Raw genomic sequence first — 23,779 nt, 5'->3', positions numbered from 1 at the left:
GGGCTATTGTTCTCTCGGAGCTCCCAGGACTCCCAAAGGGGACCGGTGGGTCTGCTAGACTACAGTGGAGGACTCGAACCTGAGTGGTTGGCCTCTCGAAAAGGAGTGGGGGGGGGGGACACAGGGCTGGGAGCCAGGACGCCTGGCTCCTCTGAGCAGGGCATGATCCGTGTAGGACAGGATGGGAAGATGGGGACCCCTCGGTTGGGCTAGGAGACTGCCTCCTCCGAAGAAGGAGCGGGGCCTAAGTTCTAGGAGGGTTTAGGTCGGATGGTTGAATCACAATGTGGGGGCTCACCCAGTCATTCCGTTTCCTGCAGCGTCCACCCGGATGCCTCTGGGTGCTCCAAAGTAGGACATGAAGCAGGACATGCCTTGAAGTAGGACATGTCTTTCCCTCATTGTTGTTTGCCCCCAGTGTCTTGCATTTAGAGGTATACTGCTCCTGTGCGTGGAGGTTCCACGGTATAAGGAATAAGCAGCGCCCAACGATGGGAAGTGGCTTTAGAGCTGGAGTGCCTGAGTCCTTTTGGGAACAAAGTGAAACCGTGTTGGAGGGTGGGGATGGGTATTGATCTGCTTAGAACCAGAATTCCCCATGGACGAAGAGTGGGCTGAAGAGCCAAAGTGAGACTCTCATCCAAGGATTTCTGAAAGAGAAATTGGAGGTTGAGAGGTGACTGAGCTGGGGTCTAGCACTCCCACTTGGGGGTTAAGGAAGAGAAGCTGGACATGGAATTTTCCTGGAAGGAGGCATATGCAATATACAATAATCAGCACCCTTTGTATACTTTAATTGATTAACCTCCAGGTGGTGGCAGGAGATCTCCTGCCATTACAACTGATCTCCATGCGACAGAGGTCAGTTCCCCTGGAGAAAATGGCTGGGAGGTGGGCTCTGGGGCATTTTACCCTATTGAAGTCCCTCCCCTCCCCAAACTCCGTCCTCCTCAGGCTCCATCCCTAAAATTGCCAGGTATTTCCCAACCTGGACTTGGCATCCTTAGCTGAATCTCATTCCATTTCCCCTTCCCTCCTCTCCCTTCCTGGTACTCCCCTTTTCTCATTTTCTGTCCCCCCCCCTTTCTTTTTCTAAGGGCAGATGCTGAGAAGCAGGCACTGTGATGCTTTGGACTAACTGATGGAAACGGGGCTGATTACGGTGAAGGAAGAAGCTGGATCACTAACTCTCCCTGCCTGTTGCCTGTGCCAGGAGGAGCTACCAGACCTTGCTGGATCCCCAGGGCAGAGTCCACAATGTCGGGCCTGCAAAAGCATCGTCTTGGAGCCCAGGAACTGGTTGCCCGACAACCAAGAGGCTCAGGCCCTCCCTGCTGACAGGCCTTACAGCTGCTCATTCTGCTCCAAGCGCTTCAAGAGGGCCTCAGACCGGCGCGACCATGAGCGGGTCCATACAGGAGAAAGACCCTACGGCTGCGGCATCTGTGGCAAGCGCTTCACTCAGAGCTCGGTGCTTTCCGGCCACATGCGCATCCATACTGGCGAGCGGCCTTTCCACTGCGCCGTCTGCTTTAAGTCTTTCAACAACGGCTCCAATTTTCGCAAGCACCAACGAACCCACGGCCAACAGTATGGATATGGTGCCAAGGGGAACGGTGGGAAGGACTGTACTGCCTTTCCCGAGAAGAAGCAGAGTCAACGCACAGAAAGGCAAGATGGCGGCAACCAGTGGCAGGGCAAGATACTGAGGCAAAATGGCCGCCAAAGCATCAAGGAACTGAGGGAAGGCGGGAACAACGGGGGCCAGGACCTTGCTGGGAGACAAAACAGCCCTTATATTAATGGGCTGCTGGGCCAAGATGGCGGCAACCATGGTGTAAGGCAACCTGGTGATGATGTAAACCATTTCAAGAGGATGGAAGTAAGGCAAGGCGCTGCTTACTGTGGCCCTAACCTTGAAATGAAACACAGAAGTGGCCAAATGAAGACAGTTGAGAGCAAAGGACGTGTTGGCGAACTGGGGGGAATTGGGGATCACAGCCATGAACAAAATGGCTGCAGCTTCAGACTTGTGAAGTATGTTAGTGGGGGAAATCATACGAAAGGCCTGAAGTCAAGGAAAGCAGAGGAAAGCCATGCTCAGGGAGAACGGAAGCAACATGTCAGCCATGATGGTAGCATCAGCTGTGGAAAAGGCCTCTTACCAATGGCTGCCGACAGGGGCCACATTCACAGAGTGATTCAAAATGGCGGCGTCAGGGGCTATGACTTAGACAGGAGGATTAACGGAGGCTACCTCAAAGGGCTGAAGCCCACCGGCGGGAAGGGCACCATTGCGGGCCTGAAACAGAATGGCACTGGGGGAAGTCCTAACAGTGGGCTGAGGCAAATCCGTCATGACAACACTATAAAGCTGAGGCAAAATGTCAGCCATGGAGGGCACGTCATTGGCATGAGTGAAAATGGCACCGGCCATTTTGGAGAGCTGAGACAGGATGGTGGCACCGGCAAGGAGAAGCAGGTGACCTTTCAAGCATGTGCTCCCGGAAATATGAACTCTCTAGTGCCTAAAATGGCTGCCCGGACTTGTCCTGAAAGGGGGTGTGTCATGGTCTGGGAAGAGCCTGGTACGGATATAAAGGGAAGAGATGAAGTTGATGAATGCTCTCCCTTTGACAGGCGTCCCTGTTCATTCCCTTGGGAGGCAGGTATCTCCGATCCGTGCTCTTCGCCTTATGACCTCTCAGTGTCCCCCCAACATGACTCGCTGCAAGCCCGACTCAGCAGCACCGTTCAGCCCTGGGAAGGAGAGAGCCCTGCCTGCTTTCCTTTCCAGGATCCTGAGCCTTACACGCTGCAGTCCCCATCGGTCTTCGATTCCAAGCCCTTCCTGTGCTTCGCGTGTCCCAAGCAGTTCCGGCGCGCTACGGATCTGAAGGAGCATCTGCGAGTGCACACGGGCGAAAGGCCCTTTGGCTGCACCGTCTGCGGCAAGCGGTTCACACAGAGCTCGGCTCTGGCCACTCACCGCAGGCTGCACACCGGGGAAAAGCCCTTCGAATGCGCCGTGTGCTGTCGGCGCTTCAATAATTCTTCCAACTTCGCCAAGCATCGCCGGATTCATGTGCAGGAGAGCATGGGATGTGGCAGTAAGGTAGTGGAGAAAACATCATGGAGTGTCAAGCCACAGTGACGACATCAGGGGATTTTTATCCCATTAGATGGTATGTTTTGGGTTATGGCGACCCCATAGGGTTTGCAAGGCAAGAGACGAGCAGACATGAGTAGCCCTTGCCTGCCTCTGCGTAGCAACCCTGGACTTCCTTGGTCGTCTCCCACCCAAGTACTAACCAGGGCCGACCCTGCTTAGCTACTGAGATCTCACAAGATTGGGCTAACCTGGGCCATCCAGATGGTATATGGTAGCCGCAGTTAGGGCTGTGACCACTCCAACCCTGCAATAGTGAATTCAGCATTCATTCAGAGCCTCATTTTCTCATTTAAAAGTTCCTAGTCCTTAAGGCTATAAAGAGGCCTCAAATTAGTTGACAAATGCTAGTGAAGAATGGGACAGAAGAAAAGCTGAGCAAAATCTGTAGTGATCAGTGCCTTGTATAGTCATGTGTCTGCTCCCAGGAATAGCAGCAGGAAAAAAATTATACAAAATAAACAAGGATCTGCAAATTTGCATAGTTTGCGTAACTTTATACAGTTGGTAGAATTGGGGGAGGGTAGATTGCAAGGATTGGCAGTGAAATTGAGCCAGGATGGTACAAAAGTTGTGTTCCCTTTAGCAGAGCCCTTATAGCAATCACCACCCACATGTTTTTAAGCATGCCCATCACGAAGAGGGCAAAGGATTTTTGGCCATTGGCAAAATTGTTAGTAAATTGGGGAAGGGGGGCTTAAATACCTGTTCCTGTTATGCCTGCAATTTATCAACATGCAGAAGAGAATTAAGGGGAGGGGGGAAGATCTTCCCTAAAGTCTTGTAACTATTGTCAGCCAATACCCAAAGCCAGAAATACATTTTCTGAAAAGTCACTGTTGTCATGTTCAAAAAACAAATAATGGTAATTCTGATTTGTCAAGCTACAGCATTAAAAATGTTTTATACCATGGTAAATTTTCATGTAATTATGGGGGCAGGGAGTGGCAAAACAATTGCATGATCCAACCAAAAAGAAAAGTCCTGAGAAGAATATCTGAGACCTACCTACCTCATTCTCCATCAACCTACTAAAGATTCAGCTCAAGTTTACTTCCATCAGTTTAGTTCCATCCCAACCACTGTCTTGTATCTCCATCTTTGCAGAAGTGAATTGTTTTCTGTCTCAAAGGAAACCTAATGAACTGCTGGGCAGCCCTCCTTTTTAAAAAAATTGTTCTCAGTTCTGCATTTCTCATTGTACATTTTGCAATCTAAGCCCTTTAACACTCTTATGGTCTTCTCCAAGGATGGATTCTCATGGGTGCTTTCCAAACGCAGCACAAATTGATTGGCTTGGCTAGATTGCACGACTTCACAATTCAGAACACCTGCAACTTTCTAAACAACCCAATTCAGCCCACCTTTCAAATGTTTTTTCAGAGTATTGAGTTATCATCTGAACTCATATTTCTTTCATGCTGGAAAATCAACACACATTAATTCTTTAAAAAAGACAACTTGTCCAAAGTGGAGTATTACAGGATCCGCTGTAACATGAGGGCTAAAAAGCTGCAATGAGCAAGAAGTATAAGGCGACTCTCCTGTATCTTCTCATATACAATTTTCCAGATAGCATTCATACTCCCCAAGTCCCGCCCACCTATGAGAAGGGTTTTTAGAAAAACAGACCCAAACGTAAGGTTCTGCTAAGTGTGGGACTATATTATTATTCCAACTGCCTCGTCTTCTATCCTGCTTGGGGAGGGAAGGGGAGAGATAATTTCTCAAGCAAGTTCTACTTAAGATTGCTTGCAAAAAAATTGGTTTTATACTGCAATTTATTTTAAGATCTGCCAATGCATGGATGCTTTTGGATTGTGGGGCTTCTTCTCTGGGACAAAACAAAGTCTGAAAGTATTGTGTTGGCTAGGTGACATTGTCTTCATTATTACCTTAAAATTTGATGACATACTTTACATTAATTCCACAAAATTTAAAAATTTGTGAAGCTTCTCCTCTGGCAGTTCTTGACCCTCTCCCAGAATGAGACTGGTAGAAGAAGGAAGTCAAGTAACCAAAAGGTTGAGAAAAATCAGATAGTGAGCCAGTGAAAGAGGATATAAATTTAATAAATACTACTAGAAATACCACAAAAATATGTGTAATATTATATACGAAATGTAATACATTAACAAAACCTCGTAAACCAGCTAAGGTAATAGCACACTAAATCATGGCCAAGTGACCACCAGATGCATTTTGGCAAGAAATTCCTGTAATCAGTGGGGGAATAATTTCTCGAGAGAACTCTGTGTGCGGTCATATAAAATGAAGAATTAGCGTCCTATAAATCAGTGTCTTCAGAATGACTCCACTCATTCGATTGAAGCAGTTTGTAAGCAGTTTATCACGCATGCATTTATAGTGAAACATTTATACAGGTTATCAGATTTCAGGGAATTTAGTATAGTTTTGAGTCGTTCTGAAGACTCTGATTTATAGGAGAACATGAATTCTACAATGGTATACTGAAATGTTTCACCCGATCAGCAGGATACATGTTTATGACCGTACACAGAGCTCTCGAGAAATTTTCCCCCACTGATGAAGGCAATTTCTTGCCAAAATGTACTGGACAATGATTTAGTGTGCTGTTATCTTAACTGGTTAGGGAGGTTTTGTTAATAATGTAATATATTTAATAAATTACATTTCATAGATTTTTATGGCATTTCTAGTGTCATTTATTAAATTTATATCCTTCCTCACTCGTTCATCTGTTGTTCTTGACCTTTTGGTTACTTGGCCGGTTTAGTTGGGTCCTCTTCCCCCCTTTTTCCTGTTTGTTACTAGAGGAAGGAAGTCGGCCAGCTCTTGGGATTCTGCTTTGCCTCAGAATGTTAACATTTCTGGGATAACCTACAAGAACCAATGAACTCTGACCGTGAAAGCCTTCGACAATATTTCTGGGACTGACTTCCAATATTTTAATGTGGTACTGAGATCCCACTTTGCATCTCCTCCAGGTTGCCCACGTTTCTTTGTACCCTTCAAGTTAAGAATATGATCACGTTTCTGATCCATACTGGTCAAAAACTTTTCAGGACGGGAGCCTGCAGGGAGATTTACCCCTTGCTGTCTAATATGAGGACAATAAAAAGCCCTCCAAGGGAACACTGATGAGGAAGATTGCTGCCAACCCCACCTAGATCTTTTTGGCTAGGTCCTAGGAGCAGGAGGTCTGCCCTTCATACAGACCAGCTGGTCCTAAAACTTTAGCCTTGACTAACAACTGCAAGGAAGTTTCCTTTTGTTTTTTGCTTCAGTTCTTTAGGGAATGCAAATCCTCCCCAGTGTAAGATACTCACATGGTCCCAATGCCCTTGCTTCATGTGTAGTAGGTATGTACATAAGCGCTGTCAAGTCACAGCTGACTTATGGTGATTTCAGCAAGGGCTTTCAAGACAAGTGAGAAGCAGATGTAGTATGCCATTGCTTTCCCCTTCAGAGCTGAAGAGGAAGAAGAGTTGGTTTTTATATGCCGACTTTCTCTACCACTTAAGGAAGAATCAAACTGGCTTTCAATCACCTTCCCTTCCCCTCCCCACAACAGACACGTTGTGAGGTAGGTGGGGCTAAGAGAGTTCGGAGCAAACTGACTAGCCCAAGGTTGCCCAGCTGGCTTTATGTGGAGGAGTGGGGAATCCAACCCGGTTCTCCAGATTAGAGTCCACCGCTCTTAACCACCGCTCTTAACCACTACACCACACTGGCTCTTAGTAGTCTCCCATCCAAGTATCTACACTGCTTTGCTTGACAGCTGACGAGACTGGGCTATACCATGCTCCCTTTCCTCCCAGCGTGGTGTGGTGGTTTGGAGCGGTGGAGTTTGATCTGGAGAACTGGGTTTGATTCCCCACTTCTCCACATGAGCAGTGGAGGCTAATCTGGTGAACTGGATTTGTTTCCCCGCTCCTCCACACAAAGCCAGCTGGGTGACCTTGAGCAAGTCTCAGTCTCTCAGCCCCACCTACCTCACTAGGGGTCTGTTGTGGGGAAGGGAAGGTGAATGTAATTCTCCCTTAAGTGGTAGAGAAAGTTGTCATATAAAAACCAACTCTTCTTCTCCCCTGTCCAGTGGGGTTCTTAAAAGGGATACTCCTATGACCGCATGTGTCCCCCATACCATCAATTAAAGTACCAGGGGTCCCCAACATGTTGCCTGTGGGAGCCATGGCACCTGCCAACACCTTTCCTGGCACCCACCAAGTGCCTTTGGAAAGTGGGTGGGCTAGGTGGGGCTTTTGCCTAGCAGGGCTTTTGACAGGCTGTGCACATTAAAAGGCATCCTGGTTAAGCAGAGGTTCTGCCTGAAATGTTGAAGAGTTACCGTTAGAGCTACATATAACCTTGCTCCCAGATATTTTGCAGTTGGCCTCCTGCGGCAGCCATTCTGTGATTGCGCCCACCGCCTTGTATCAGAAACCCAGAGGTTCCAACAGGCTCAAAAAGGTTGGGTACCCTTGAAGCAAACCAACCTGGCTACCATTCAACGCAAGGCACATACTTTTTTTCCCCATTTCTTTTTTTGTTTAATGTTTGTTTAGTCTGTACATTGTAAATCGGACACTTTTTATTAATCGCTTGGTTTTAAAACACGAACACGCTCCAGTCCCCAACCCCGACTGAGAAACACACACACACTGTACAGTTCCCAAGGGGCACAGCGAGGGCTTATCACAGTCCAGGCCCATCAGCTGTGTGGACAACGAAAGGGGGTCCTATACATATTTTAGTACACTTTGTTAACACAGAGGAATCTTGGCACCAAAGGAACTGCGCTCTGTGGCCAAAGGAAGAAAGGGGGTAGTTAGAAAAGGAAGAATTTATATATAAATGTATGTATTTATATATCTGTATTAATATAAAAAGTCTTCTGCTAACACAATAACGAAGGGTTGGTTCCAATCGACGGCATGACTCTTCATCCAGAGGTTGCGACGGCTACCAGCCTGGGTAGCCGTCGGAGTCCTGTCTCAGGAATATCCATCTCCCGGTTTGGCCAGCACAAGATTATCCTGCTGTTAAGTCATAACCACAAAATCCCAAATTCTCCACAAAAAAGAAGTTCTTGAGACAATGACTGCGCGGCTTGTGGCATCTTTTATGATGGAATATTTTCCCCAGTCCCTTCTTCACAATTCTAGTCCACAGGCAGAGAAGGTATTTAGTGTCAACCCACAGGACGTGGTATCCTAGCGGCGCACAATTCAGGGCCCAGAATCCAACTGGGGATATTACAAGCAGAGCAATGCAATGGGAACTCTTAACCATACTTTCCAAACCACGTGAGTCTTCGAGAAAACTCTTTGCTTCCTAACCAGAATTAAAACTCAAGAGCTCCCATGCCTCCGACCCAGTAAGTTCTTACCAGCCTCTGACGCAGAACTCAACCCGAAGGACGTTGCCTCCCTCGCCCTTTGCTCGAAAACCCATTGGCTCCCTTCTCCTTTTTCCAGAGACACATGTCAGTCCTACTCGGCTCCTCTTCCAGAATCATGACAGTGATGTGTTTCAGGGGCTAATTCACATTTGTACCAGCAAGCAAAACCCAACCACTACAGAGAACAGAAACATATACCTGGGGGAAATGAAACGGCTCCTAGAAAAAAGGATGACTGCAAATGTTCCTTGTTAAAACAGCTCCGATGCAACTTTATCAGGGGGGTCAGGCGAGCCTTTGCTAGCAAGTTCTGTATGCCTGCATCCTGCCAGAAAAGATTTGGCTACAAAAGAAATGGCTTTCTGCTCTGCCCTCTTCCCCTCTCCATCCGAAAAATATGCACTGAATGTCACTTTCTAATCATTCTAACAATGAATACTAAAAGGGTGTTAAGGATAACTAACCCATATTAAGTGTGGCCAGGAAACTTTAAAAAAACATACCAAGAGAGACTACATTTTCTCATTAGTAGGAAACAGGTCACCATTGTGAACATGATAAGCAACACCTGGCTGAACGTTATAAAATCAGTTTTCTACTGGAAACAGGAATTTCCACAATGAATTGTGAAATCCATCTCATACATTCCAGACCTGTAAATTATTCTGAATTTCCTTTGGATGTCCGCATGCTTGGGCCAAAGGCAGATGGTTTGGTGATTCTGAATCAGTATTTTCTTTTATGAGAAAGCATAAAACTTTTTTTTCTCTCTCCCCCCTCCCACCCCCATCTTCTCCTGGGTTTCACTGTCCAATAGGGAAAGCACAATTCAACAGACGCATCACCTACTGGATACGTTGTTGTGAATTCATTTTATCAAGTTTTAAAGGTGGGTGGAATACAGGTTAACCTTCAGGGTCCAAAAAGTTTGGAGATTATCATTCCTTTCCACGGGATTTCCATAGATGCAATGCTCAATTAAAATGCAGAAGGAGCTACTTCTGATAAGCAGATATGGGATAAAGAGGGTCAGTGTATTCATAAAGTTTTTTAAAAAACAAAAACAAAAAAAACAAATGTTCAAATCAGGAAGCCAGGGAAGAATACATGGAAAAATGGTTTCCATATAAGGCAGACAGGAGTAGAAGCAGAAAGAGTCCACTGAATTTCAGCTACGTGTTCAGATTTTTAAACTTCGGGATAAAGAGTAAAAACAAAAGGAAGATCCCAGCATCCACCACTGCAGGAGGCAAGACATTAGCCTGGCTGGACCGATCAGTTGATCCAACTTTTTCTTTTTGTCACGAGGTATCTTTTCCCCTGCAAAAACACATCTTCCTTCTGCCCCTCGTGTTCTTCGTCCTGCATCCAGCTTGATTAAATGGCACACTGGATTACCAAATGCTGCACCAAATTCTCTACCCAGATCACAAAGGGGGGGGGGAATATACCCCACGGAGAATGGAATGTCCAGCATAGTGTCCAGAGGAGGAAGAGAGGCGCTTTTAGAACTCTTTGGTTGTTTGTAGTACGTCGGCCACGGCATCCCGCCCAGAGCTATACAATGATGTGCCCCGCAATTTGCTGAAAGAAGAAAAAAAAGGGGGGGGAGAATGGGGGAAACACATGGGGAAGCCAGACTATTAGCAAGCATCTCTTTTGTTCGTACTGCATCAGTGTTCCAACTGTGGGAGCACTCAGTCCCATGACAGGACTGAGGATGTTATCATGAGGCATGCCTGCTCCAAAGCGGCAAGCCCGCATTTGATCTGAAGGGGGTGGGAAGAAATTCTAAGAAAGGGAGGGGCCAGTGGATCAGAATTAGGAGGAGAGATTGAACATGGACAGATGAATGTAAAGAAGCAAAAAGCTACAGGTCACCCTGGTCTGGGATACGAGTGGTCACCAGTTCAGTCTGCTTTCCTGGCTCAACCAATGGAGTGGGGTGGGGGGCTGCACACAATCAAGTGGGCTTGGCCTGTGCATGAATGACCCCCACCTGCTGAAGCCCCCATGGCAGGTCTACTCTATTCGTAGCTTGAGTGAAGGCATTTGGCATTAATGCTGGGGTGGGGGGGCAGGGTTCATTTACTAGATGACTGCATCTAGTAATGACTTGGCTTATGCAAGAATGTTTGCATCCTAAGGCACTGAGGACTAACCCAAAGGAGAGGGCACGTGCCACAGTTTTCATAAGGGACAGCCAAAAATGCTTTTGCCCTCACTGACTATCTTCTGAAGGCCAATTCACAGTTGCTATAAAGAACTCGTGTGTGGTACAGAGTGCAGCAAGGGGAAATCACGTGTCTGAATGTTCTCTCATATTCAACTCTCTCTGCCTATGGAAAAGCAGCATGACAGGGAGGCTGTGCTAAAACCCTTCTCCCTGACAGTCTAACTTTCCATGTGCAGAAAGACTGCATGAGGGGACATTCAACCCTTAGCTGCACAACGAAGTGACCGTACCATCTTTCTTTCAGGGTGAACTGCTTCTAACATTCCACTCTGGCTAAAGGGGGCTGCAGAAAGCACCGTGCCTTCCTGCACAAGGGAACTCAGTTTGGTTTCTCTTCCCTTTCAGCACCTAGCTTTGGGACAGAAATGCCGCCATTCAGCCACCCCTCTTCTCTCTTCCCAAAACTTCCATCTCTAAAGCCACACCCGCTCTAGGTGGGGAACATGGTCACCTCTGAGGCAGTCATCCCCCCCACGTTCCTCCTGGGGGATCCACGGTGGACAGGATTATGCTTATTTTTGTTTTAGGGAAGAGAGAAGCAGCAGGCCACCTGCTGTAGTAACTGTCCTTCCTCATTAAGCCCTCGTGCATTCCACCTCTCTCCTTCCTCATGCATTCCTCCCGTCCTTCCTCATTAAGCCTTCACGCATTCCACCTCTGGTTTTACGTGGCTTGCCCCAACCAGGCATTTGTGACTCCTCCCCAATGGTGCCACCTCCCTTCAAACAAAGACACTCTGCTTACTATACGGAAACATTCCCCCCCCCCGCCCTTATGGCTTACAACAGCCCTTTCTCACCCTCAGTCCACCCATCTTTCCGGCAGCTCCCTTAACACTAGGGCTGTTGCTCCTTGTGGCCCCCCATGGCGGCGAAGCGCTCCATCTTGTGGATGTGGCGGTGCTTCTTGAGGCCGTAGGTGTTGGAGAAGGCTTCCCCGCAGGTGCTGCACTTGAAGGGCCGCCCGCCCTGGTGGGCCTGGAGGTGCTTGCTGAAGTACTTGGGGTCCTTGAAGAGCTTGAGGCAGGCCCCGCACCGCAGCTCGCGCTTGGCGTCATGGGAGCGCTGGTGGCGCAGGATGGACGACAGGTAGAAGAAGCTCTTGGAGCAGCGGTCGCAGCGGTAGACCTTCTCGCCCAGGTGCACCCGCTGGTGCTCCAGAAGGTTGCTGCGGTAGCGGAAGGTCTTGCCGCATGTGGGGCAGCGCTGGGGCCTGGCCACCACGTGGAGGCGCTGGTGTTCCGCCAGGCTGGACGACTGGGCGAAGCGCTTGTTGCAGAGGGCGCACTTGTAGGCCCGCTCCCCTGTGTGCACCACTTTGTGCTGGCGCAGGTACCACGAGCGCAGGAAGCCGCGGCCGCAGACGGTGCAGCGGTAGGGGCGCTCCTCCGTGTGGCACCGCTGGTGGCGCATCAGAAGGGCGGCCTCCCAGAAGCGCTTGCCGCAGACTGGGCAGGAGAAATGGCGCTTCTGCAGATGGGTGCGGCGATGCAGCAGCAGGTCATAAGCCCCCGCAAAACTCTGCCCGCACACTGAACAGGCCAGGGTGCGGCGCACCAGGTGCACATACTTGTGGGTGACAAGCCCCAGAAAATGCTTGAAGGTCTGGCCACAGATGGAGCAGGAAAAGCGCTCCCCGCTTGGCAAGGTGGGGTGGTGATCCTCGTAGGATGCTGCCATGTTGTCACCGCCGGCGAGCCCGTTCTCCAGGGGGGCCACCGCTGCCGCCGTCTCGTCTGGGGGCAGGAGCCGCTCAGGAGCGGCCTGGTGGACCAGTTTGTGCCACATGAGGTTCTCGATGAAGCCAAAGCACTTGCCGCAGGCGTCGCAAGGGTAGGGCTTCTCAGCTACGTGGACCTCCTTGTGGCTCATGACGTGAAAGAGGTCGGGGAAGCGCTCCCCGCAGTCGGAACACCCGTAGGTCAGCCCCTCAGGAGGTGGAGGCAGCGAGGGGCCCATGGGCGTCAGCGATGGCCCCATGGGCGGCAAAGAGCAAGGAAGCTGCAGCCGGTGGATCTGTTTGTGTCGAGTTAAGCTCTGCGGGTAGCCGAAAACCTTCCCACAGATCTCGCATTTGTAGGGCCTCTCCCGCGTGTGCACCACGTGGTGCTTGCTGAGGTGGAAGGACTCGCGGAAGCGCTTCCCGCACACCGCGCACTGGTGGGGCTTCTCGCCCGTGTGGATCCGTTCATGCCGCTTGAGCGTCTCCCTCCGTCCGAACCCGCGGCCGCAGATCCCGCAGCAGAAGTTCTTGCCCGCTGCCGTTCCCACCAACAGCGGGTGGGCGCCCAAGAGCCCATAGGATGCCGGCTTGGTGTCTCCGTCAGAACTGGTAGCCTGCCCGTCCTGGGGAAGGAGGTACGCCCCCGGCGGCAGGTAGGACAGCGCGGCGTTGGTGCCGTCCTTGGGCAGCTGGGCTCCCTCGTGCTGCAGTTGCCGATGGCGCAGGAGGTTCTGGGGGGCCACGTAGCCCTTTCCACAGATGTCACACTTGTACTCCGGGCGTGGGGGGATGGTCCCGGGCGGGGCGTGGGTGGCCTGGTGCTTGAGCAGGTAGGAGGCATCCCGGAACTCCTTGCCGCATACCCCGCACTGCACCCGCAGGAGGTCCGAGTGGGTCCGCACGTGCCGCTTCAGGCTCTCACGGCGGTTGAAGCTCTTCTGGCAGACAGAGCACGAGAACGGCTTCTCGCCGGTGTGGATGATCTGGTGCTGGTGCAGGTGACTTGGCTTCTTGAACACCTTCCAGCACAGGGAGCAGGTGAAAGGGCCCTCTGTCTGAGCGATGGCGGCGCCCAGGGCGGAGGCAGCCGCTGCCCCAGTCGGCGCTACCTGCGGGTTGCTGCTCTGGGCAGGAGGTTGGGAGCCTCCCTCAGTGCCAGGATTAGCCGCGGCGCTGGCCACGGCAGCCGCCGCCACAGCTGCGGCCGCCACGTTGGCCGCCGCCGCCACGTTGGCCGCTGCCGCAGCATCCTCAGTGTCCTTGTGACAGCGCCGGTGCCGGATGAGGCTGGAGATGTGGTTATAGGTGCGCCCGCAGGTGGTGCACTCGTAGGGCCGCTCGCCCGTGTGCACCAGCATGTGCTGCACCAGGTGGGACGACTGCTTAAAGGACTTCTGGCACACCCCGCACGGGAAGCGCCGGTCTATGAAGTATTTCAGGCGCCGGAAATAGTTCTTGTCGTCCTTGATCGCCTGGCTGTCGGGGATCACGGAGGAGGCGGCCTGGGGCGGGGCCTGCCCACGCTTCAGACTGTTGAAGAGTTGGTGGCCGGAAAGGTCCACAATCCCCCACTGCGGAGTGTTGTAGGCAGCGGCGGCGGCGGCAGCTGCGGCTGCTGTGGTATCAAAGAGAGGCTGGCCTGCTGGCGGGACCACTGCTGGAGCACTGTATGGGGGCTGCGGTTGCTGGGGGGGCTGCTGTTGCTGCGATGTGGGGGCCCCGGGGTCGGGTTTCTTGACCTGAACGGTAGTTGAGGTGGTGGAGGAGGAAGAGGAGGAGGAGGGGCCCTCAGTCTTGGGCTTGGAAGTGCCGACGGTCGGAGGGACGCGGTCAAAGTGAGTGGGTGGGGCGGCGGCCGGTGGCTGGGCGTACTCGTACTGTGGCTGCGGGCAGGGGAGGGAAGCGACTGCTTTGGCGTGCTCGTGGTTGTAAGCCTCCATAGGTTCGAAGCGCTGGTGGTTCAGGAACTCCAGGAAGTCGAAGGGGTAGCTCTGGAAATGCACACCCTCGTCGCCTGCTGCATTGGCTTCCATCTCCACCCGGGAGGGGGCACTGCCTGCACAAAGAAGTTGAAACACACCATCAGCATACATAAATATGCATACTACATACATCAAGTTTCTCCTCGGCAGCAGTTCCTTGTTTTTCAGCCCTAACAATAACTGACAAAGCTGTACCATATTGAATCAGACCCTTGGTCCATCACAATATTGTCTACTCAGACTGGCAACAGCTCTCCAGGGTCTCGGGGTTTTACATCACCTACCTGGTTCTTTTAGCTGGAGATGCCAGGGATTGAACCTCAGACTTCCTGCATACCAAGGTGATGCTCTATCTCTGAGCCACAGCCCCTCCCACTAGCTATTATACCTCACATATTATGAGATGGATGAATATGCAATTAAAACTATCCTAATTGCTATTTGAGCTAATGAGCTCTCTGAAGCTTCTGTGCCTCATTTTATTTGGCTCACTACCTGTCAGATGCTTGATACCAGTCTATTTTTATGATGCCGGCGGGGTTTATATTTTGTCCGTACTAGATGAACACTGATAATTCCTGTGCCACGAGTTCTATAAAGATTTATGTTGTTCTATCAGCTGTTATACTACAGCAGTTTGAACCATGAGTTATGAGCTGGAAGGCCTGTCCTGGACAGAAATGTAAGAACCTAAGAAAAGCCATGCTGGATCAGACCAAGGCCCATCAAGTCCAGCAGTCTGCTCACACAGTGGCCAGCCAGGTGTCTCTAGGAAGCCCACAAACAAGACGACTGCAGCAGCATCCTGCCTGTGTTCCACAGCACCCAAGATAATAGGCATGCTCCTCTGACACTGGCGAGAATAGGTATGCATCATGACTAGTATTAATTTTGACTAGTAGCCATGGATAGCCCCATCCTCCATAAACATGTCCCCTCTTAAAGCCTTCCAAGTTGGCAGCCATCACCATAACCTGGGGCAGGGAGTTCCACAATTTAATTATGCGTTGTCAGCCATGAAGTCACCAATTGGGGAGATGGGTCAGAAGGCAAATGAGGAACCACAAAGTAAGTATATGGACCAGGAAAGAGTGCAAGGCCGGGATCATTTCAGGGAGTCCAGAAGCCCTATACTTGCCCCTGATCTAATCACGTTTCCCTGGTAGTTTATGGCCTGCTCCTACAGCATAGTCTGTTCTGCAAGGTGAACATGGCTCCTCACTGCTTGTGGCATACCGAGGAGTTGGCTTTGAATGTGGCAAATCCAGGTCAAAAATTAGACACGAGGCTTTCAGGGTGGCCTGAGACAAGGCTCACTCTGTCTCAAGTTCACAGGGCGATTGTAAAATAAGAAGGGGAGGGCAAGATACAAAGAAGAAGAGTTGGTTTTTACATGCCTACTTTCTCTACCACTTAAAGAAGAATCAAACCGGCTTACAATCACCATCCCCTCCCCACAACACACCCTGTGAGGTAGGTGGGGCTGAGAGAGTCTGACTAGCCCAAGGACACCCAGCAGTCTTCATGTGTAGGAGTGGGGAAACAAATCCAGTTCACCAGATTAGCATCCGCCGCTCATGTGGAGGAGTGGGGAATCATACCCGGTTCTCTGGATCAGAGTCCACCACTCCAAACCATCGCTCTTAATTGTTCCCCAATTTCTGGAGTTCGTCATCAATGCATGTTAGTCATGATAGCTAAAAACAGTATCTGTGTGTCCAATGCTACTACACCTCCAGTTTCCAAAAGACCATGCCTTGCTTGCAATAACTGGCTGGCTACTGCAACAGCTAGAATTGGGCTACTTGGACCTTTGGTGTGATTTGGCAAGGCAATTCCTCATTGCTCATGTTGTGTAGATGCACCTTTATAAACACTTCCCCCACCCAAAGTGACATCAGAGGTAACCCCCACCCCGTTTCAAGACTGCAAAGTTAGCTTAAGCTAAGGGTGTATTTATTTATTTATTTTAACATTTATAGCCTGCCCTCATTCCCAGTAGATTGGGCTCAGGGTGGGTTACACCCTGAGAACAGAACAAGTTAATGTATGGAACCAACAGAACAAGTTAATGTATGGAACAAGTTAACTGATAGTTAACAAGCTACTGATAGTTTACTACACAGGTGCACAGGGAACTGTAACCACTCTGAATCCCTTGGATTCATCAACACTATCTCCCCCACACTACCTTCAGGCTTGGACTAGGAAATGTGATTTCTCATTCACAATAGGTGCTAACAGATTGTTACAGATTGTTGCAGATGTTAAAAGGTTCAGCTATACTTTTCTAACTGGATCTCTTCCTACGATTCCCAGGATTAGATCTGACTCTCTGTTAATCCTACTTTGCCCATCTACCAGCAGCTGGGAGTGATCCTCACCCACTCTGAGTAGAACAATTATTCTTCTGACTGGATCTTGTTTTAAACTGACCTCTCTTTGTAATATCTCCCCGACCCACCTTTCTGCAGTTTGCAGCTTTCAGTATAAATGCATCTGCCGTAAGGAGGAACTATGTTCATCTGACAAAGTCAGCTGTGACTCATGAAGGCTTACACTGGAATAAATGTTGTTAGCCTTTAAAGGGGCTACTGGGTTTGGAAAGAATGTTTTGTTTTGTTTTGCAACCTGTACCCCATAACACCCTGACCTGCATGGCCCAGGCTAGCCAAATGTGATCAGATCTTGGAAGCTGCAGGGTCAGCCATGGGTTGTACTTGGATAGGAGACCACCAAGGAAGTCCAAGGTCGCTACACAGAGGCAGGCAATGGCAAACTACCTCTGAACGTCTCTTGCCTTGAAAACCCTACAGGGTAGCCATTAGTTGGCTACAACTAGGTGGTACTTTCCCCCACCGTCCTTAAAACAGTCATTGTCATTCAATGTAACAGTAGAGCTGGCCACTAAGCCAATCAAAGAAGACTTTGACAGCTGAGGGGTGAAGGGCTGGTTTATATATGTGTGTGTTTAAGTGCCGTCAAGTCGCTTCCGACTCACAGTGACCTTATGAATCAATGTCCTCCAAAATGTCCTATCTTTGGCAGCCTTGCAAACTGAGGGCTGTGGCTTCCTTTATTGAGTCAATCCATCTCTTATTGAGACTTCCTCTTTTCCTGCTGCCCTCAACTTTTCCTAGCATGACTGTCTTTTCTAGTGGTTTATATATACATGCACTTTATTAGAACAACAAAAAAGATACTTAATGTCTTCAACAGATTAGATACTTACACTAGTTACAAAAACAAATGAGCTAACTTATAATTAAACAATGAAATTAACTTTTGAAAATCAAAATGCATTATTATAACCTAACGTAAGGTAAGGTTTCTACAAATGCAAATAATTCATTGCCCAGCTCTTCGGCATTTTAAGCTAAACAGCGAGCCCCATAGATATAATTTTTTAATGAAATTATAAACAACAATAAAGCAAAGTTAAGGGCAGATTTAAAAACAAAACCCAACCCCAGAGCAGTCAATGGCAATGTAATGAGTTACAGTGCAACAGATTAATGCTTGGGACCCAAGATTCCTGGATAGAGGAGCAGGATAAAGAGCATTGCCACAGGGAATAACATAAGCCAGAATTCCTGGGTTCCTTTAAATAACTGCCTTTCCTTAATGTGAACAACATGCTAGGAGCTATACTAAGCAAAGAAATGATACAATGTGTATACTGCAACTACATTTTAAAAACCCAAGTAACAACATAAATACTTTAACAACTGAATTGTACATTATATGGGAGCAGTAAGGGTGAGTTAGGAGTCTGACAACGTAATTACAGAAATGGGGGAAGGGAGAAGACAAAGGTGGCAAGGAAGGCACTGGTAAAGAAAGGTAAATAAAAGAGAAGAGGGGGGCATTAGTCGTTCCAGCAGGGTGGGTGGGGCTGCAACATTTCCCAGTCCTTTGGAGACATGAAGGTGGAAGCAGGACAGTCAAGAACCAAGCTTTCTGAAACGAGGAGCCCTCGATTCCGCAGTCCTTAAGAGAGGGAATAGGATCTACTGCATTAATTGAAGCATGCAGGGCTCCAAGTCTATTCTGGTTCCTAGATAACTGGCAACAAAGATACATGCTTCATTGAAGATGACCTGGTGGTCCCTTCCAACTCTATAATTCTAAGAAGAGTTGGTTTTTATATGCTGACTTTCTCTACCACTTAAGGGAGAATCAAACCGGCTTACAATCACCTTCCTTTCCCCGCCCCACAACAGATACCATGTGAGATAGGTGGGGCTGAGAGAGTCTGACTAGCCCAAGGTCACCCAGCTGGCTTCATGTGGAGGAGCGGGGAAACAAATCCAGTTCATCACATTAGAATCCACCACTCATGTGGAGGAGTGGGGAATCAACCCCCGTTCTCCAGATCAGAGTCTACCTCTCCAAACCACCACGCTGGCTTCCTCCTGCACTTCTGGTAAGGAATACACATATAACTAATCCTTGGAGCTTCCCTGCTCAACACAAAACATGGAGTAGCATTACAATGCCAAGACACGATCCCAATTTTTATTGTTATTTGCAACATACATTTTCCAGGTCAGGAACTGCCTTGCTAATTCTTCACTAATTCAAGCATGCAGAACTAGGGCAATGCAATCATGTCATAGGAATCATGACATCTCAAAAGTCTGGTGCTGAAGAAGGGGGAAGGTAATCTGCTTGGCGATATTTCCATGGGAAAACTGCATCTTTCATCAGGATGAAGGCTAAATGCAGTAGGACAGCATGAGGGCAATGCCCAACGAAGTCTCAAAAGCCAGTGATGGGTTGATGCAAGAATTCCTAGTACACAGAGGGCAAAACTACACATGAACACACGAAGCTGCCTTATATTGAAATCAGACCCCTGGTCCATCAAAGTCAGTAATGTCTACTCAGACCGGCAGCGGCTCTCCAGGGTCTCAGGCAGGGGTCTTTCACATCACCTACCTGCCTATTCCCTTTAACTGGAGATGCCGGGGATTGAACCTGGGACCTTCTGCATGCCAAGCAAACTGAGCCACAGCCCCTCCCCTACAGTGCAGTCCATAGCTCTTTGTCCCCGCCCCCCATGACTATCAGAGCAAACTAAAGGATTGAGAAAATGGATGCACATGTATTCAATTCGTATAGGTCAAAAAACACAGCCCAAATTCTGCACCACAAAGATGCTGTGTAACGAAAGCTGTTTGGGGAGGGGCAGCAGAGAGCACTCGGGATGCTTCTGATGAAATAGGAGTGGGGCGGCTTCTCACACTGACAGAACGAGACAAGAATCTGCTTGACGTTGACAGAGTCTGGCGCAGAGTTACAGAATGAGGCAGGAGACGGTGCGGCGATAGGGGAGGAGGAGGAAGGAGATGCGCGTGGGGGCGTCAGGTGTTAGGATAGGGACCGGATAACAGGGGGAGGGCAGAAGGGATGCAACATCCTAGCGAAAGGATGAGCAGGACGACTGGGTGACTATTGAGGGGGGGGGGGAGAGAGAAGAACAGGGACGGGCGGGTCGGTCAAGCGGGTGGGCAGAGCGGCCGGGGGTGGGGCTACAGAAGGGAGGGGGAGGCGGAGGTCAAAGGGCGTTATCCAGAGCGGGGACGGGAGCGGGGTGGGGGGCTCGCAAGGATTCGCATCCGCGACACGGTATGAGATTGGAGGCGGTTTTGGGGGGCTTCGAGGGCCGCACTCACCGGTGTGTGGCGCTGCCCCAGCCTCCTCCGCGCCCCGGGTAGGGGCTGGTCCCCGTGCAGCAGGATTGGAGTCGGGGGGAAGCCCCCTGGCCTTTGCCTTGCCCCCAGGGTACGCGGGGGGGGGCGTCTCTGGTCCCTCTGGGGTGGGGGGGTAAGGGGGGCGCTGCCAGGCGGCGGCTCGCACCAGGCCCGGCCGGAACCGGAAGCCTCCCTCCCAGGCAAGAGCCCCGTTTCCTGCCCTCCCCTCGTACCCACAACCCACTGCGCATTCTTACTCCCCCCCCTCCACTCCACCCAAGCGTCGCCTCCCGGAGTCCTTTGCGCGTGCCCACTTGCCCCTTCACTTTACCCACAAGCCTTTGCGGTGGTCGCCTCCTCCTCCTCGAGGATGGTTGTGGCTGATGACCGGGGCTAATGTATTTCAGTGCAATAAAAATAATGCATGACATGGCAACCGCTAAACGACAAATACGCTCCAACAACGAATTTTTCCAACTGTGTTTCATATGCTAATTTGTTATATATAATCTGATGTTGACATAGTTTTTGTTTTTAGTAGAGATAATGGTGTTATTCGGGGGGAAATTGGCATAAAATGTTATAGCACGTGTTTATGATAGGCTTGTGAAAAGAGAAAAAAGATAAACTGTCTTTCTTAATGATGAGAAACTAAAGAGTGTGTTTTAAACAAATCTAACTTGCAGTTCACAGTGGGTAGCAGTGTTAGTCTGTCTGCAGTAGTAGAAAAGGGCAAGAGTCCAGAAAGCTCATACCCTACCAGAAAATATTTTTGTTAGTCTTTAAGGTGCTGCTGGACTCTTGCCCTTTTTTACTAATTTACAGTGTATTGGAAAAGTTTGGACAGAAAATTAAATGCGTTCTCCCTTTCCCCCTTTCCCTTCCCCCTTTTATTTTTGTACCCCCAAAAAACTTTAATAAAATACTTTACAAAATAATAATGCATCACCACAGTGCCAGTGCTGAATCAAAAACACGTTGCACTGAAGGTAGACAGGTGTTTTAAACATAAATGTGCGTGCAGGCAGAATTCCACTAGGTGAAGCGATTTCCAAGCAAGAACAGGAGTTGTTTTTTATATGCCGACTTTCTCTACCACTTAAGGGAGACTCAAACCGGCTTACAATCACCTTTCCCTTCCCCTCCCTACAACAGACACCCTGTGAGGTAGGTCGGGCTGAGAGAGCTCTAAGAGAGCTGTGACTTGCCCAAGGTCACCCAGCTGGCTTTGTGTGTAGGAGTGGGGAAACAAATCCAGTCCACCAGATTAGCCTCCAACGCTCGTGGAAGAAGCCCGGATCTCCAGATCAGAGTCCACTGCTCCAAACCACCGCTCTTAACCACTACACCACGCTGGCAGTGGTATAGAAGTCGTGAAAAACATTGCACTGCTGCTGTGTTTCTGCTTGCCAGGCAACTGTCAGGGGCAGAGGAGCTCTTTCACGGAAGATAATTGGGGATGAATTGATGAGAAGCTGAAGGAGGAAATGCTTTGGGGGTGGCCCCAGGGTCGTGACCAGGGTTTGTGCAGTGGTATGGGAGTATTATGGGACAGGACTGGACTGTGAAGTATCACTACGCATGTTATGGGGGATGCAAGTGACATGTCCCTTCCAAAGCAACTCCCACATGCCATTTCAGGAGGCTCCAGCTGGTGCAAAATGCGGCAGCGAGGCTCCTTTCTAGGACCTCACTGCGAGAGCACATAACTCCAGTGCTGAAACAACTGCACTGGCTCCAGCTGGAGCATCGGATCAGGTTCAAGGTGCTGGTTTTAACCTTTAAAGCCTTATACCAGGGGTGGGGAACGTCAGGCCCGGGGGCCATTTAAGGCCCGCAATGTTATTTGGTCTGGCCCTTCGTGGGTCCTGGCAGATCTCTAGCTCAGAAGGATCTAAGACTGGTGATCTGCCCTTTCCCGCGAACAGGAATAGCCTCTATTCAAGGCAGATGTGAGTTTGTTTTGCCAAGAAAAGGAACCTTTCTTCCCCCTTGCAGAAGAGTCGTTAGCTATGGAACTGCTAGGACCGCCCAAGAAACTTAACCCTTTCCCACCCTGGGCCATGGAGAAACGTGCGGGGAGGATCATCTGGGGCAGCTGCCTGCTTGGGGTTTGGTCGGCTAATTTTTAAGTTGATAGTTTTGTATGGCCCGCGAATGATGTTATGAATATCCAAATGGCCCTTGGCGGAAAAAAGGTTCCCCACCCCTGCCTTATACGGTCTGGGACCATCGTACCTATGGGACCGCCTCTCCTGGCACATCCCTCCAAGAGTCTTGCGCTCAGGGAACAACTTGCTGGCTGGTGGTCCCTGGCCCTCGGAGTGTGCGGCTGTCCCTTTGGGCCCTGGCCTGGTGGAACAGTTTACCAAATAACATCAAAGCTTTGCAGGACCTAAATGAGTTCCGCAGGGCCTGCAAAACATAATTGTTCCGCCAGGCTTACACCTGAGGGCAGCGGCAAGCCTTTCCATTGGTACATGTTGCTGGGCCTCCCCATCCTCCCACAACTGGTTGTGGGGTTCACTGGCTGGTCAGGACTGTCCAGCAGCTGAAATTATGGGATTATGCCATCCTGTTTTTATAATATGCGGTATGAATTTTTAAGTTATGTTTTAATATAGATGTTTTTAATATAGATTTTAAACTGATGTTTTTATACTGTGTTGTGAGCCGCCCTGAGCCCGACTTGCCAGGAATATGGGCGGGATATAAATGTAAATAATAAATAAAATTTCATTACTATTTCTTTTTTCTTGAACAGAAACAAACTATGTGCCACTACAAAGAAACAACACAATGTAGTCAAAACAATGCAAGTTGTCACATACGGTATGGAAAGATATATCTGTAGTGAAAATGACTTTCAAAGGATATGGAGGGCCAAATTCTTCACCCAGCAGATAAATGGCAATTATTCATGTCCAAAAGCCAATTTTACTTCAGTTTGATGAACAGTAGCAGCCACTGACAAGTCAGTACCTTTGCCCACTGAGAAAATTGGGAGTCTAGCCTTGAAAGCGATTAACTGGTGTGGAATGCAATAAAGGGGCTGCATCTCCTCCCTCTTTCCCCTCCCCTTCTAGAATTTTCTGTGTAATAATGAAGAAAATTATTTTCTTTCTATGGTATCTGAGGAAGAATAAACGTTTTTGGTCTTTAAGTATTCATGGCTATTAGTTAGAATGGATACTAGTCATGCTGCATACGTATTCTCTCCAGGATCAGAGGAGCATGCCTATTATTTTGGGTGCGATGGAACACAGGCAGGATGGTGTTGCTGCAGTTGTCTTGTTTGAGGGCTTCCTAGAGGCACCTGGTTGGCCACTGTGTGAACAGACTGCTGGACTTGATGGGCCTTGGTCTGATCCAGCAGGGCCTTTCTTATGTTCTTAAGGTGCCACTAGACTTCTATTTTGTTTTGTCTTGTCTTGATACTTGCCACTCTGTGGTGTAAACTCCAAAAATCTAGAAAAGGGTTGCCACACTGCTATGCAGTAGTCAGCACCTTTGCCCTATTAAGTACATTTGGATTCTGACCCTGAAAATAATTAATTGGTGTGGAATGTGTTAAGGGTTCCATGAGTC

The 23,779-nt window shown here is 49.3% G+C and overlaps 2 protein-coding genes across 2 annotated transcripts in view; both read right to left on the bottom strand.

The window, feature by feature from the left end:
- U2AF2 (U2 small nuclear RNA auxiliary factor 2) overlaps positions 1-23,779 on the bottom strand; it is a 155,743-nt gene that overhangs the window by 58,895 nt on the left and 73,069 nt on the right. The gene's annotated exons all lie outside the window — the stretch shown is intronic.
- Positions 11,604-20,317, bottom strand: ZNF865 (zinc finger protein 865). Its single transcript, XM_056864242.1, has 2 exons — positions 20,174-20,317; positions 11,604-14,569 (listed from the first exon to the last, which is right to left on the bottom strand). Exon 2 carries the CDS (start codon positions 14,544-14,546, stop codon positions 11,628-11,630), a length of 2,919 nt encoding a protein of 972 aa, XP_056720220.1. The 5' UTR covers positions 14,547-14,569; positions 20,174-20,317; the 3' UTR covers positions 11,604-11,627.

The sequence above is a fragment of the Euleptes europaea genome, chromosome 18 (assembly GCF_029931775.1).
Source record: "Euleptes europaea isolate rEulEur1 chromosome 18, rEulEur1.hap1, whole genome shotgun sequence".
Classification (NCBI taxonomy): domain Eukaryota; kingdom Metazoa; phylum Chordata; class Lepidosauria; order Squamata; family Sphaerodactylidae; genus Euleptes; species Euleptes europaea.
Note: the sequence above shows the minus strand (reverse complement) of the source record. Positions and strands in the feature narration are given on the sequence as shown.